Here is a 17675-nt window from a genome sequence, read left to right as displayed (position 1 = left end):
GGCACGTTCAAAGCAATGACTTTAGCCACTAGGCCACTGTGCCAGACCCTTTATTGGAAGGAGTGAATGAGTAAACAGAAGAGAGAAAGTTCTTCTGACCACTCATTCGGTCCCCAACTGTCCCCAATTGCCTAAGCTGAGCTCATCCAAAGTCAGGAGCCAGAAGTCTCCTTCAGCTCTCTCACATGGGTGTATAATCCTAAGGGTTTTGGATTTACTGCTTTGTTATCCCTGGCCACAAGCAGGGAGCTAGATAGGAAGTATAACAAGCAGGTCATTAGCTGTCACCGTTATGGAATCCTGGTGCATGCAAGATGAGAATTTACTCAATGTTTATATCCTTGGGCCCTCAAATACTTTACAACATTTTCTTTCTCTCTCTCTCACATACTCACACATACACATACACACACAGACATACACATACACGAATTAAACATCTTTCACAACAAAATGCATGCAAATGCGGAACATTCAGTTTTAATAATCAGTTTCCAAAAGACATGTTTTCACTTTATGGAGTAACTAATCTCGGGGATGAGGTCACAGTGATCCTCTGCAGCAGAAACAATGGAGACAAACTGATAGTAGGGGATGTTAGTTTATTTGAAAGAAGTCACACGCTTATAAAGAGTAGGAAAACGGGCAGGCAGAAAGGTGGTCCTGACAATACTTCCACCCAACCACGATACTGTGACAGGCTGCTAGATATGCCTGTCTCTTTGATCCCTCCAATAAAGTTGAAGGTCAGGAAGCACAGAAAGCTGGCTGTGTCTCAGGGCAAACTCTTTGCCTGCTGAAAAGCAGGATGAATGTAACATTTGACTTCCTAGAGTTGTTTATAAAGGAAGTCCTAGCACAATTCATTAAAGGGGCAGAGAAGAGAGACTGGGATTCAGCTCATCATTCTTGCTGCATGTCCAGTGAACAGGCCAGCTTGAGGTTTCAGCCAAGGATATGGTGTGTCACGTACCTATGGCCTCCAGCATGGCCTTAGCAGGCAGAGATCCAGGGGCAACATCCCACAAATATACATAATAACAAAAATAATAATATATTTTTGAATAAATACTTATTGCCTTTGTCTAAACTCCTCGTGAACAGCAATTTTTCTACTTAACATATATTCAAATATTTATTTAAGGAAAGGGAAATCTTGCACATTTAAAGAAAATGAAAAGATTGAAACAAAAATAAGAAAGGATGAACAATGCAGGAAAGGTAAAGGGGAACTTTATCATGTTCTTAAAACCATATATTTGAAAACTATGAAATATGTAAACTATGTGGAAGATAAAATTTTTAAAACATTTTAAAAAGCTCACAGCACTTCTGCCCACTCATTCAGTCCCCAACTGTCCACAATTGCCTAAGATGAGCTCATCCAATAAATAAAAATAAATAAATCCTTAAAAAAAGGGTACCATCTGATTGAAGGTTAATTGTGTCTATCCCTCCCTCCACCTGTCAATTCAATATATAAACATTACAAAGTTTTCAAAAAGTGCATGTGCATGTATATATGTATGTATGCTCATGTGTTGCTATATGTGTGTATATATGTCTAAGAGTGCTAAAAAAAGTTTATCCAATGACAGTGATATTGAGGATGACTTTATGGCACCTTTCTGCATCATCTGAACACTGGTTGTTATAGTTATTTAGGTGAAGACATTAACAAATGAGCTCAAGACCTTTGCTTTATCTCCAAAATCTAACAACCGGTGTAACTGAGTCAGGACAATGTAAATAAATATATACCACTCTCATGCTATGCTCCACTCAGACTTGCCTAACATCTACAAGTCTTCAGGTAACAACAATGGTAACACGTATGCCTAATCATGTCAAGCACTTGACAAACATCCATATATTTCTTAATTGTCACAATAAGCCAAGAAATGAGTACTATTAGTATCTCTACTTTATAGGTAAGAAAAACAGGGAATTGTCATAAAGAGTGCATACACCCAAGACAGACTGATTTTTGATGCAACACATTTAACTACAGGGCATGATGCCTCTACCTCCCTGTGACAGGCACTCCCCAGTAGACAGCTACTATCAACAGCTCTATCTCTGCTCTTCCTTCTAACTGCTCAGAGTTTACAGCCACTTCACTTCCTCATCATGCAGTTCCTCTGCAGCACAGACAACGAGTTCTCCAGATGATTCTTTTCTTAATTTGTACCAACACTGAGAATCACTTAATAGAACCCTCAGTTCTAGCTCTTTTTCTAATCCCATTTGTTTTACAAATGAATAAAATGATCCACAGAGTTTTCTGGTTCTTCTAGATAACAAGGGGCAATCCAATGTTCCAAAATGTACATGCATAAACAGGAGCATATACACCAAGTTCCTCTAAACCCCTAGCAGAATACAAGTTCTTTCTGAGGTAGGATTGTGCTGAAAGTAGACTGAATGAATAACCATAATGCAACAATGCATTATTTATCAGAGGCACATAATTTTACTACCTTTTTTTTTAACATAGCGCTTTTCCACCAATTGCCATGCCTAGGTTCTTGACAGAAAACCAAAATTTAATAAAACACAGACAAAACATTTAAGGCAGTGTGAAACTTACCCAATTGATTTGTGCTTCTTTGTCATAAGAAAGTATCTAAAAAACAAAAAAATTCAATGTTTTTATAATATAAGAAGTACATTTATCATAAACACTGGAAATACCTGACAAATTGAAAAAAATACCTCAAGCAACTCCAAAGTCACAAACACCTCTAATGTAAACCTCAATGGCCATATTATCTATTGTGCTTCACATGTAAAGGTAATTAACGATTTTAAATGGTACACTTCTACTTTATGTTCTCCTGGAATAATTGTCCAGAAAAACAGATGTCTTTTTCACAGATAACTATCCTGCTTTAATATGAGACCCCACTGATGTTTTAAAATCTTTCCTTTGTTGAGTGCAATGTGTTTAATTTTCCAAGCAGATATAATTCTAAAATTTTTTTTATCTCACATTATTTGAAATCCTGAAAATGTGAAAATATCTCTAAACACAAAAGAAACGCATACAACTGGTCAATGTATTCCATTTCTCTTTCAATCCACATAAACACACTGATATTAAAAAACTATATGAATGAATGAATGCACACACACACACATACATACCAATCTTTGGGAATTACGAATGGTTCTATCCATTTCTTGCTCAAGATCTTCAACTCTTTTTCTATGAACAAAAAGTAATTATTCGACTATTAATATGAAATTACGGGAATATACTATTTCAAAATATTAATTAAAACACCAAGAGAATTGCCTGATAAAATTGACTTCATAAAAGCACACTATAAGAATTAAATGAGAGATCTGATTTTTCTTCTTTCACTAATGTTAATATTGCTATCATTTAGGCAATCCTTTAAAAATAAAAATGAGTTTTAGACATGTTACAGCCACAAAACAAAAGGCATTTAATACCTATAGATCAAGATTTCTTTTTTTGTATAGTTGCAGACTTCATCCACAAGTGACACATCAGCCCTTTGATCTAGCTGGCAGTTTTCCTCGACCATCAGGTACCTTAAAGCAAAAGTGAAAATTCATAATATATTCAAGGCATGTCATAAAAAAAGACTTATATGCTTTTAACTGTACCACAACTGGAGCCTCCCATAAAAATATCCATAATTATCACTGCAAACACAACATGAAAACTAATACGCAAGCATTTCTGATATAGAATTAACATTACAAACTCAAATTTCAAAGCAACACCTCTTAAAATAATCTTGCTATCACGAAAGTCTCCAGAGTTGTGTATGAATTTGGCAGGGTAGTAAGATTTAAAAGATAAAAAAAAAGAAATTACACGTACACATAATATTCATTTAGACTCCTATATAAAGCAGCATTATATTTGTTACACTGGAGTAAGCCACAATAAACTGGGTTCCAGTCATTTTAGATTGGTGGTTAATGATGTGGGAATCCCACATGCAGTGCCTCAGCCAGGCACAGCCCTGGCTGTTGTAGCTATCTGAAGAAATCAACCAGCAGGTGCAAGGTCTCTCTCTCTCTCTCTCTCTTTCTCTCCAATGCTGACTTTCAAATAAGTAAATGAATACATCATTTTCAAACCAGTTTTTAAAATCTTGACGAGGCTTCCAGGTCAGACCAGAAAGCAACAAAACTATATTACACTCAAAGTAAATTTTGCCTTACAAAATTATATTACACCCAAAGTATAATCAGTGCTGCCTATTTCTATTAGTGTGCATACTGCTTGCAATGATAAGTACTTATGGAGCCCTTAGACTGCACCAGAAAATGTCTTAAAGCCTGATCTTAAGGACTGAACAGGGATACAGAGGGTTCTAAAATTCCTGTTGAATAAAAATGCAAATGAAACAGAGAAACGAAGTCAAGCCTTGTGGCACTGAAAAACAAGGACAAATTCTGAAAATATACTTGAACTAGTATACTTATCACGTCACCAGATAACACAAATGTTTGGGACCACCATCACATACACTGTCTGACACAAACAACAGTAAGCAATATGTGACTGTGATTTGATCCAGTTGCAGGGCTCACAGATAGTGGTTCTTTGATACTACACTATCCATCTTGATTGACGTAATATTTGAAATCCCAAACAGATGACTCTGGACCTTTATGACCTTTAGTGAATTAACTATGGAACTCAGGGGCTCAGTAAATGTTTTATATTCCACATACTATATTAAATGCCACTTAGGAAGCATTTCACCATATCAGGTGTTGTGCAAGCATTAAGCGATGGTAGAAGCCACCACATTTGGAAGTACATGAAACTATGATGACCATGGATATGGGAGAGAAGAATGTTTTTAAAGACAGCATAAGGTGCAGACAGTCAAAAATCCTTTGACACCTGTCCCTCTAGAGATGAGGCCTTTGTACACTCTCCTTGGTTTTGAAAGGGCCTACTAAAGTATCAATGCAAAAGAAACCCTAATGATATGACCAATACATGATTGTTTCTTACTTCAAATATTTAAAGCAGCACACCTGACTATTACGTTCTTTCATTTCGTTTTCTCCAGTATTAAATTTGGAAATGTGTTACTAAAGCACCAAACTGGTAATGAGAAATAGACAGCCAGCATATAGAAAATCAATAAAGCTAAAATACACCATATGTTTTCAAGAATTTAAAATTAACATTTTACCTATACTTTCGATTGTATTTGCACACTAAATGATTACTAGCAGCAACATCCATTAAATCCCATTAGGAAACAGTTTATGGGCAGGAATGACACATTAGTATTAGTATCAATTCACAACAATCCAATTTTGGGGGTGTGAAATCACTGAAAGAACACACATAGTCAGGATCACCTTTTTAAAACAACAAAAAGTACCATTTCCTTGAGATTGCATAATACCAGGATTAAACTCAGTAACTTACAAAATGCTTTTGCGCTCTCTTCCAATGATAAATTCAGAAGAATGTAGTGGGGAAACAAGACTGAGGAATGGATTATGGATACATTATCTGAGAGGGAGAATCATTAACCAGGGTGAGGCATACAGACTTGGATCCCAGGAAATAGGAGAGCCCAGACCAATAGTAGAAACACATCTGCAGACTTGTGGACATGGGAAAGCAGAGGAGAGATTGTGGAGCAGTGGTGCAGTGACCAAGTACCCCAGTGGCAGTTAGTGTTCAGCAATCACAGATTCACCAACAGCCTTGTTGGAAGGGAAGTTCACCTCAAGTTCAAGAGTTGAATCCAGGCAGAGAACTGCCCATTCTGCTGATACGCTTGATTTCACCATGAGCAGAAGGTAGTGACAGAGCCCAATCAGTCAGGTGCAGAAAAAGGGTGGATTTGATGGCTCAGACCCCCACCATTGTCACATCACGTGCCTTTTTGTGTACTTGAAGAAAGGATGTGGGACTGTGGTTGAAGATCAATGAGAGCTGTCTATGCACTGAGCCAGGAACAAGCTAATTTGTGGCTCTATGTATTGCGCTGGTTCCATAAAGAAAAGAGTACTGACTAGGCATTCTACATAATCCACCCAATATAGCTCTAGGTAGTCCCAGATCTATCAACTAGAAGGCCCAGACTCCAATGAGTGCCACATGGGTTGCCATTTGGTGTACTGAGGATAAGGCTGAGCAGCTGAAGAAACAACAGTGGCTTGCAGTCACTGAGCCAGAGAAGAATTCACTTCCAGGGCAAGGCATTGTACTAGTTTCACAGGGAAAATAATAACAAAGTGGTATATCATAGGTTCCACCCAAAATAGATCTTGGTGGCCTTCAGATCTAATGGTCAGCAGGTTTCAGCAAGAGCAGTACTGCTGGCAACCCTGTAACTTAGGATAGCTGGTGACTCTTTACTCACAAGCACAGTTCTACCTGAGAGTGGGAAAAAAGGCTATAGAGGCAAAGGTGAAGCCATAGCACAGGATCATAGCGGGCTAGAAAGTGGAGAACTGAGAGCTGGGGCTACAGAGACCATGGTGGAAGTCTAACACAAGAACTTGAGACTGAAATTCACTGGAGGAAGTAGCACAGGTGACTGTGAAGAAAGAATCAGGTACTAAATGCAACAAGGAAAATTGACCTGTAGACCAGTGGGCAAACAGCTTAGAAGTGTCCGCTAAGGAGAGGTATCTGCTTTCCAGATGTGCGATGCTGAAAAGCAAAAGAAGAGACAGAGGCACAATGAATAGTACTGATGTCTCCCCTACAAAGGAACCTCAGAGTTAACTGAGGAAGAAATCCCAAAAATGGTGAAAAAAGAATTTTTAAAAATGGTATAAAGAAAAACAGCAAGAAGCAAAAACAGTATTCAAGAAACTTAAGGAATAAGTCTTACAGGCAATAGCAATGCTGAAACATAATCAAGACAAATAATTTAAAATGAAGGACACAATAGAACAAATTAAAAATTCAGTGGAAAGCTTCAATAATAGAATGAGGCAGAAGAAAAGAATGTCAGAATTGAAAGACATTTTCTTTAACAATGGGGACATAAAATTAAAAAACTGGAAGAAGAGAAGAGTCAAGCTAACAAAAATATTCAAGAATTAAGACACACTATTTTTAAAAGATTTATTCTTATTGCAAAGTCAGACACACAAAGAGGAGGCAAGACAGAGAGGAAGATCTTCTGTCTGATGGTTCACTCCCCAAATGACCGCAATGGCTGGAGCTGAGCCAATCCGAAGCCACAAGCCAGGAGCTCTTCCGGGTCTCCCACGTGGTTTCAGCTCCCAAGGCTTTGGGCCATCCTCAACTGCTCTCCCAGGCCACAAGCAGGAAGCTGGATGGGAAGCAGGACTGCCAGCATTAGAAGTGGTGACCATATGGGATCCTGGCGCATGCAAGGCGAGGACATTAACCACTACACTATTGCACTGGGGCTAAGACACAGTATTAAAAGGCTATATAAGAATTATGGGAACTCAAGAATGTGCAGAGACACTGGATTTAAAAATGTATTCAATGAAATAATAAATGAAAACTTCCCTAATATGGAGAAAGAATTGGAAACAAAATACAGGAGGGGCACAGAACTCTCAGAATCTTTGACCAAAAGTGATCTTGGCCAGGATAAAAAGATAATCAAGTTCTATTCAGTAGAAAACAGAGTAAAGATCCTTTAATATGCAGGTGAAAAAAGAAATTAACATGCAGAGGCAACCCAATCAGCCTCACCACTGACATCTCATAGGAAACTCTACAGGCCAAAAGAGATGAGTGATATATTTCAGATTCTAAAAGGAAAAAAAATGTAAGCCCAAAATGATGTACCCAGCAAAGCTTTCCTTTGTTTTTGAAAATAAAATTCTTCCACAATGAGAAAACCTGAGTTTGTCTCTTCCAGACCTGCCCAAAAACAATACTAAAAGTTGTTCTATTGACAGAGGAAACGAATAGCATCTGCCCAAACCAAAGGCAAACATGGAGCATATCCTAATAAAACAAAAGACTAAATTGAACAATGAACAATGCATTGTTAAAATGACAACACCAAATTACTACCTATTGGTATTAACCCTGAATATAAATGACTTAAATGGATCAAAAGAGTGTCAGTGATTAACAGGCTGGATCAAAAAGCAAAACCCATCTATCTACTGCCTATGGCAGACATATCTCATCAACAAAAATAGATGCAAACTGACATGAATAATATTAAAGGAAATGAAGAAGGATACCACACAATGAGCAAGGAATCCATCCATCAAGAAGAGATCATCTTATTAGTTTATGATATTTGTTTATTTGTCTCTAATTTTCTTTTGTTTACTTTGCTTATCTTGCTACAACACTGTCTTGTTAATCTTCATTAAAAAAAGGTACTTCCCTGTTGCAATTTGTAGTTTCTTAGTTTCAATTCTATTTTTCCTGTGATCTTAATCATTTCTAGCTTCTTGATCACTTCTTATTTTTCTTTCTTTTTAAGATTTATTTATTTTTATTACAAAGTTAGATATACAGAGAGGAGAAGAAATGGAGAGGAAGATCTTCCGTCCGATGATTCACTCCCCAAGTGAGCACAATGGCAGGTGCTATGCCGATCTGAAGCCAGGAGCCAGGAATCTCCTCCAGGTCTCCCACATGGGTGCAGGGTCCCAAAGCACTGGGCCATCCTCCACTGCTTTCCCAGGGCACAAGCAGGGAGCTGGATGGAAAGCAAGCCTGTCAGGATTAGAACCGGCGCCCATATGGGATCCCGGGGCGTTCAAGGCGAGGACTTTAGCCACTAGGCCACTCTGCTGGCCCACTTTTTTATTTTTCAATAAGTCCTTGAAGATACGCTAGGTCATTTATTGAGATATTTCTATTTTTTTGTAAGCCCAGATGTTATAAATTTCACTTTTAATACTCGTTTTGCTGCATCTCATGGGTTTTAATATTTTTATTTTTATTTTCATTTCTTTCAAAAACCTTTTTCTTATTAATTTCTCAGTGACATGTAGGTCATACACTAGCAACATTTTCTTCAAGAAGGTTTTTGATTTTGTTTTCATTTATTCAGTGACATACGGGGCATTCAATACTTTGTGGTGAGTTGCATTGACAGAGGTGAAAAGTTCATTTATTTATTTTATTATTTTATGGCATAGTACCACAGGCTCTGGGATTTCTCTATCCACTCTTCTAATCCCATACCTGTAGAATATTTTTCATTTTAACCTAACAAGAATAGCTCAATGTTTTCTAACACTGCAGGTACACCACAAATCTGCCATTTTATCCACATTATTTTTCATGTCCTGAAAATCCCAAAACTTCCATGATAATTTGCAATTTTTTTAAAGATTTATTTTTATTACAAAGTCAGCTATATCAAAGCTGGAGATGAAATGTTGCAACTATACAATAAATGAGCACTAATGTTTTCCACCACTGTCCAAATATACATGGTAGGCTTGTCATTATTTGCACTGGATTTATTATATAAAGTCAACACAAATCGTGAAATATGGATTGGGCATTGTGGTGTTGCAGGTAAAGATAACATCTGCAATGTTGATACCCACATGGCTCCTGGTCCTTGTCTGATGTTGCCCTTGAGATCCTGCTCCCTTTCAATTTCTGGGAGAAGCTGAAGGTAGTGGTCTTAATTGTTTGTACCCTAGCCATCCACATGGAAAAATCCACTTGAAGCTGCTGGATTCAACTTCTCACTTCCCTATTACATCTATCTGTGGAGCAAACAATTGCATAGACATTTCTGACTTGGGACAGTGCAGTGTGCTTGAAGTTATATGGCACAGGGAAAAGCAGTCTGTAAATCAACCAAATGGAAAAAAAAAAATCTTTGCACAATATACAACAGATAGTGGAATAACATCCAAGATTTACAGAGAGCATCAGATACTCAAGCAACAGCCAAACAAACAACTCCATTAAGAAATGGATGAAGGACAGGAATTTGTCAAAAGGAGAAATTCAAATGGCTGGCCGACATATGAAAAAGCGCTCACGCTCCATAGCCATTAGAGAAAAGCAAATACAAACCATACTGAGGTCCCACCTCACTCCAGTGAGAAAGACCTACACACAGAAATCTACTAATACCACCACTCATAAGATTGAGGGAGAAAGGCACACCTGCTCCATTTTGGTGGGGAGAGTACCTTGTAAAGCTACTATGGAAATCAGTATGGAGAGTGCTTTGGCAAGTGGAAACTGATCTGCCATATGATTGAGGTATCCCACTTCTGAGAATATATCAGAATTGAATTGAAATCGGAATATGAGAAGGTGACCTGCATACCTATATTTACAGCAGCATAATCCATGATAGCAATCATATACTAATAATCTTATATCCATAGGAACTGCGATGGTTACAAAAGTGGTATATTTACTTCATCAAAACATATATACCCATAAAAAATAGTGAAAATCTACCAATAGCAACAATCTACTATTTGTAATTGGAGAGGAGAGCACTATGCTTAGTGAAATAAACAAGTTCCAAAAGGAAAAGAATACAATATGTTCTCTCTGAAATAAGGCAATGTTATGCAACTACACAAAACAAATACATATATTGGTAAACAGATGAGTGTATATATATATGTGTGTGTGTGTGTGTGTGTGTCTTTTCTCGTATATCAACTGCATAATGGAGACTAGAATACTGGGAGTGAATAAATATTCCTGAATGCGTCTCTAATCCTGAATAAAAGACGGACTCCCACATGGGTAAATTCCCATTGTGCCAGGGGAACAAGACAGAATGATGGACTTGTGACTTCTCCTGAAGGACTATAACATTGTGAACCTAGGGGAGAAACGGTTAGGAGGAATGGGGAAAGAGGAATGGGAGAGGATGGGAGACTTCTTAAAGCTGAAAGAAAAATCATCACAGAAAACAAAAAACCACTAAAATAGAGGAATAAGGTTTATAAGAAAACTGCCAATATTCAGCAATAGAATAAATACAGAATTTACAATTTAGATCCTTAAATTCATGCCATTTATATTCCAATAATCAATGACTAACAATAATGAATTGATGGTGGAGATTACATCTATTCATGGCAACTAGGCTGTGCATGAGCCTAATGAGAAATCCCAAGGCACTAACGGGTCACCATGGGGAGGTGCTTCTCAAGAGAGGGCAGGTAGGTTACAGAGGCAGAGTATGCTTCACATCGCTCTCTGCGTCCTTGTCTGCTGTGTAATGAATGGGATCTCCACTGTTCTCCACCCTCACCAGTTCTGGACTCAATTTTGCATAGCCTATCTAGAGCCTGTTGGCCAAAATAAATCTTCCTTCCTAAGCTATTACTAGTCAGTACTTCAAATAGTCATTAAAAGCTTACTAAAACACAATATAAAACCAGAAGTCAAGGATGGCTTGAGCAGTCACTCTGATCAACCAAGCAAATGAACCCTCTTTGATGAGTCAAGGAATACTTGGCAGTGTGAGAGGAGTTAGACTGGGTAGTAGTAAGTTAGAGTATTCTGGGTCCTCAAGCCATTTTTACTCAAATATAAAAGATTATTTCCCCCCACCATTTCTTGGATTCACCAGAACTTGTCTCTTCCAAGGAACAAAGGTGCTTTAGCGTATCAATTCCTCAACCTGAAGTATCAGTCACTATCTGGCCAATGTGTGGGAGGGCCTCAGACTGGTCTCCTTATCATTGAAGGACTGGAGGAAGTAGTACTCATCGCTAGGAATGTCCAATGTCTGACACCTGTCTGGTCTTTTGCCCCAAAGCCAGATACCAGGGGGACCAGGAATTTCCTTTTTTCCTTGGAGAGCCCCTTTGAAGTAAACCATTAAAAGATGCTTTCTCCACCATTAATATGGGTTTCTTTTTCCATTTTTCCTCCTGCCACTATGGCAGAGGACTAGGGTCTCTTTTTTCTCCACTTCTCCTGCTACTCTGGCAGGAGGTAAGGGTCCTTTCTATCTCAGAGCCCCCTCCCGTCACTAGGACGGGAGTTTCCTTTCTCAACTTTTCTAATAAATCTTGCTTTAAAATTAAATTGTATCCACACGAAAATTCTTTCCTATGAGACAAGAAATGAGGTTGCTGCTATACTCAGGGTCAAAAACCCAACAACAGCAGGAGCAATCTACCCAAGAAAGTTGAATCAGTGATGTGTGTGTAATCAGAGATGCATGTAAAGAATAATGCAATCATGCATGTCCTCTTTATTTCCCTGACCTGCCCTGACAGTATCACTATATTTAAAGCAAAAATATACTGAATATTCACATAATAGAAATAACACTACCTTAAAAGTATAAATATTACTTCAACAGTTCCCCCCCCAATAGTTTAGGATCAAATAATATCCCAAGAGATGAATGAACAAATTCAATCAGAAACTGAGAATATCTAGTAATCACAAAAACTGAATGTGCAATATAGGACTAGAATTTCCAAGCTTTATTTCATTCTGTTTATTGGAGCTATCAACACATTTTTTGTTATTTGTGAATTTTTTTTCATTTTCTTTATACCACTTAGAGAATAATGGAAATATCTTTGGAATTTCACTTTCAAAATGCACAAATTTTAATTGCCTTTTCCACTTGGTTTGGATATTTTTGATGTGCTTTCAAAATAATGACAATGAACTAGCTACCTAACTTCGTTCATATACATATCAAAGATGGAAAACTTTAAAATTTTGCAGGAAAGCTTTAATCTTTCAAATAATATTCCAGTGACCCAAGAACTTAACAACAGCCACAAAATGAGTAAATACTTCAAAATGAAATATGCAAGATTCACCATACCCTTTCCTATTTACGCTTACAAAAAAATTAACTATTTCATAAAGCAGAATAAAGTAGCCAAAGTTTTCAAGTGTTATCACTGATATACTTACATTTTCCTTTTATTTTCTTGCTTCAAGTCATTCAGGCTTCTTTCAGCAATACAAGCTGCCAACTTAAAGATATGCAAACTTTAGATTAAAATGAGCAACAGCATCTTAGCGAGAGTGTACAAATATCATAGTCAATGCACATATCATTTTTATTAAAAATCTTATCTAAATAAAACATTTTCATTTTAAGGATTTATTGAAACAGGAAATGAGTTAGAGAATAATGTGAACATAAAACTGAAGCCAATTGTGCACTTGTAAATGAATGTTAAGCTCCCCATGTCAGATGAAGGATGTTTGATTAATCAAGAAATATTCTATGAGCTATGACAATGGAAATAAGAGACCCAAAGTCATTATCAATGGCAGCTTTGCTTATTTGCCTCAAGACAATCATTTTTAGAAAAAACTCCCTATAATTCTGTGAAATCATAAAGGTTTAAAATAGTGTCACAGCCTGTGGCTAAAGGCTATTTTTTTAACAGTTAATATAATCAAAGCATACCACATTTCTGTTAAGTACATACTATTGTGTAAATACTAACCCATTTATTTCACAAAAGATAAAATTTAGTATGTTACTGACAAAAAAAATTACACAACATGGTAAATATCAACCATATTCAATAACCACAAAAAATTAACATGAAAAAGTTAAATGCATTCTGGGGAATATGGAGGTTAGATGCAGTATTTACCTAGAAAATCTGACTAACCAAACTATCAAAATAAAGCAGTTCGTCACATAAAGGTTGGTAAAATCACTTAGTACATACTTTTGTAATATACAACTGAAAATCACACAATTCAAATTTTCACACAAGTAAGGACACACAATAACAAATTTATTATTTAACTTATGATTCATCAAATGGTAGAAAGGAACTTGGCCAAAGAACAAACATTCACAAATTATTTGTAGTACTTTCCATCCAAAAAGATTACATATAAAAATCCTTCCCCAACACAAAATGATGTCATCACTTTTTTTCTGAAAACTATGTCACAATCATCCTGTTATTACAATCACCAAATTTTTGAACTAATAATAATATGGAAACAATGATTTCTGAATGTTTTGTATAATACTGTAAGATAGCTACTTGTTAATTACAAGGCAGAAAACTATATAGGCAATAGACTACTAATATCAAGACATGGTGCCAAAAATAAATACATACAAAGTCACAGCCAATAGTTAAGACTTCTCTTATTCTTTTATCTGAATGGCAATGGAAACTTTTTCCATACACCTGTTTACTCCTCATCTGCCACACAGCCAGGCAGCCCAACAGAGGACCAGGTATCCTAAGCAGCATCTTTACTGCCACATGAACTGAACACCTAGTTCTGAGTCTACAGCTTATTCTCAAAGGTTAAAACAAATTTCAGCCAATGACTATGTTATACTCCAAAACACTGTGTTCAAACACTGAGCACTCACATCCACAAAGCCTTCTAAGAGGTCTGCTGACGAAAAAGTGACATTCACTCATTCATGGAACTTGAAACTATCTCAGGGTAAAGACACAAAGAATGATCACAGCAAGGGCTGTTGCTGGGCCTTGAAGGCAAGCTGCCACTATAGACAGCCATGTCCCACTTTAGAGAACTTGGGTTCAGTTTATGGTTCCATCTACTGGTTCTGGCTTCTTGAACACACAAACACTGGAAAGCAGTGGCAATGGATTAAGCATCTGGATCCCTTGCCACCTGCATGAAAGACATGGACTGAATTCCAAGCTGAGCATCAGTAGTCTCAGAAAATTGCACAAGTAGATTAGCTTTCAGAGATCTAAACAAAATGATGACTTCGCTTTTGCATGCCTATTTCTCTCTCCCTGCCTCTTTCTTTTTCCACTTCTTTCTCCTTGTCTTTCTCCACTGAATTATTTCTCAAGTCTTTAGGCTCATTTCATGCACACATATAATGGAACAGCATTCACACATTAAACTTTGTCTTTCACAAAAATATTATGGAATTGGTGACCATTACGCATACTTGTTATTTCAGTCACCAAGAGACATTTATTCTTTCCCTAATTTTGCATAAAAACATACAGAGTGCAACAAATATATAGATATTTTGTTATTTCACTATCATGTATAGCCGTGGTCAATTCTCCTGAAGAACATTAAGTGTCTAATTATCATAGGCTGCATTATTCAAGTAACAAACGAAAGGTAAAGCTTATGATTGTAAAGAAAATGGGAAGTATATAATTTTTAAAACTAAAGCAAAAATAACAAAGTAGGAAGGAGAGAGGAGACAAGAATAATGTAGAAAGCATATTTTAAAGTCATGCATGTGAAATATATGAAATTTCTTAATTTTGTGTATGTGAATAATACATTTAAAATGACCTCAATAAAGAACACTGTATTCACCACAGCACATGAAAGAGACTACTATGTAAGTTTAAAGCAAATAAAGTTAATCCAACAGGATGGAACAAAGCAGTGGTCAATGAAGAAAGTAACAGTTGAAATTATAAAGGTAAAAAAGTGGAAACAAAGCAAGCTTAATCAAATGTGTAGGTACTTTCAAAGTATCCACACATTATTTAATGTTCTAGGAAAGGCAGATTTACAGAGAGAAATGAACAGAGAACAAAAGATCTTCAATCCAGGGTTTTGCTCCCTAAGAAGTACAATGTCCAGAGCTGAGCTGATCTGAAGCTAGCAGCTAGGAGCTTCCTTACAGTTCCCCATGTAGGTGCAGAGTTCCAAGGCACTGGGACAACCTCCACTGCTTTTCTAGGCCAGAAGTAGGGAACACACTTTCTAAATGTTTTAACATAAAGTCACACGTACTAAATAAATATTAAATGTAAACTAATAGAAACTGTAAAAGACAAGAATCTAAATCATTATACGTCCTTGGGCTGTTTTCTCATCTATAACATCTGTAATTATAAAATCCAATTACAGATATTAAATGGATTTCATAACTATGTATGCAAAATACTTTCAAGTACTTTGCCGAGTATAACAGGAATTTTAAAAATTAGCTTTAAAAATTAACATGTATAAGTATTTAGAAAGTGCTGAAAAATGGTGAAGAAAAATGAATCTATAATGATGCTAGCTCATTCACTAATGAATCTTCACTTGAACTCTGGAAACCAAAACAAACAGAATGTCAGAGAGGGGAGGGACCTGACAGTCAACACACCACTCTCTCATTCTATGCTCCTCTCAGACTTGCAAGTCTTCACTATAATAGCAATGGTAACACCAGTTAACATTGACTTGATGCTTATCAGTGTCAAGCACTTGACGAACATCCCTGAATGCTGTCTCCACCTCCCTGTGACAGGCACTCCCCAGTAGACAGCTACTGTCAACAGCTCTAGCTCTGCTCTTCCTTCTAACTGTTCAAAGTCTACAGCCACTTCACTTCCTCATCATGCAATTCCGCTGCAGGACAACTAGTTCCCCAGATGACCCTTTTCTTAATTTGTACCAACACTCAGAATCACTTAAGAGAACCCTCAATATTACAACTAGAAAGGGCTTTAGCTAGCTCTTTTTCTAATCCCATCTGTTTGACAAATGAGTAAAATGATCGAGACCTTTCAGGCTCTTCTAGATAAAAAGGAGCAATCCAATGTTCCAAAATGTAAATACATAAACATGAGCACATGCCCCAAGTTCCTCTACTTTGGAAGAAGAAAAATACTAAAACAAGACTGTGAAAACAACCAGGATACAACTTAGAATTTAAAGCTCACAGTAAACATAATTCCATTATTGATGCAAATAAAATTGGCCAAATCTTTTACATACTACGTTTCATAAACTTAACTCCCCAATGTTAACTCTCTGAATGAAATACACGATTTGAAGAAGATTAAAAAGGGCATTTGTAACTTACCCAATTATTGTGGGTTTCTTTCTGAACAGAAACAATCTGAAACAATGTGATTGAAACATTAGTTTTCTTTAAAAAAAAAAAAAAAAGCATATCTATTGATAACAAAGGAAGTAACTCACAAGCTAAGAAACAATCCAAGAACACTTTCCGTCAGTAAACACCCTTTTACGGAAATTTCCATCATCTATTGTAAGTACACTTAAACACAGCTAAAATTTATACAATAAATTTTTACTTTATTCTCTCTGGTCACTAATCAGCCACAACAGGAACTATCAATTAACAGATAACTGACCTGGGTGAATGTGACACCTTATCAGTGATTTAAAATATATTTTTATGTCTGCAATGTAATTCCACTTTTCCAAAGAAACAGCAGACATGATGACCCTTAAAATTTCTTATCTCATATTCTGTGAATCACTGAAATATGGAAGTATCTGAAAACCACATGTAACACCTGAAGAAAGATATAAAACTAGTAAAGGAATCACTTTTCCCTTTCTATCCAACATAAATTCACAGGAACAAGTAAATGCATGTGTACACACACACACAGGCACACACCTACCTCTTCCTGGTAATAATGAAATGTTCTTTGAAGTTCTATTTCAAGATCATTGATTCTGTTTCTGTGAAGAACAAAAAATTACTCCAATATTTAAATGTAATCAAAATATTGAGTCTTTATGCCCATTTAAAAAATACTAACATTAATTCTGTTATTTATGCTAGCCTAAAACAAAGCTCAAGATTTATACTAAGTGTAGTATAGTGTATATTTGTATTAACATGAACAATGCTCACAGACTACCCTTATATAGATATCTATAATCTTAATATAATCATAGGATATTAATGAAATCCCCCATAAAGTTCTGGTTACCTTAAAAATACTAGTAAGATAGAGCAGCACCATGAGACCATGGGCTGTACCTACTGCCT

The 17675-nt window shown here is 36.5% G+C and overlaps 1 protein-coding gene across 1 annotated transcript in view; it reads right to left on the bottom strand.

Annotated features, from left to right (window-relative positions):
• Positions 1-514: 514 nt before the first annotated feature.
• Positions 515-17675, bottom strand: part of LOC131481463 (melanoma inhibitory activity protein 2-like) — a 68695-nt gene continuing 51534 nt past the window's right edge. Inside the window, exons 14-20 of the mRNA XM_058670450.1 lie at positions 17302-17362; positions 16731-16766; positions 12854-12915; positions 3460-3561; positions 3148-3208; positions 2591-2626; positions 515-556 (exon numbers count right to left, since the gene is read on the bottom strand). Coding sequence (XP_058526433.1) covers positions 515-556; positions 2591-2626; positions 3148-3208; positions 3460-3561; positions 12854-12915; positions 16731-16766; positions 17302-17362 — 400 coding nt within the window. The remainder of the gene's footprint in view (positions 557-2590; positions 2627-3147; positions 3209-3459; positions 3562-12853; positions 12916-16730; positions 16767-17301; positions 17363-17675) is intronic.

The sequence above is a fragment of the Ochotona princeps genome, chromosome 11 (assembly GCF_030435755.1).
Source record: "Ochotona princeps isolate mOchPri1 chromosome 11, mOchPri1.hap1, whole genome shotgun sequence".
NCBI lineage: Eukaryota > Metazoa > Chordata > Mammalia > Lagomorpha > Ochotonidae > Ochotona > Ochotona princeps.
The sequence above is the reverse complement of the archived record's forward strand: the minus strand, read 5'-3'. Positions and strand labels throughout refer to the sequence as shown.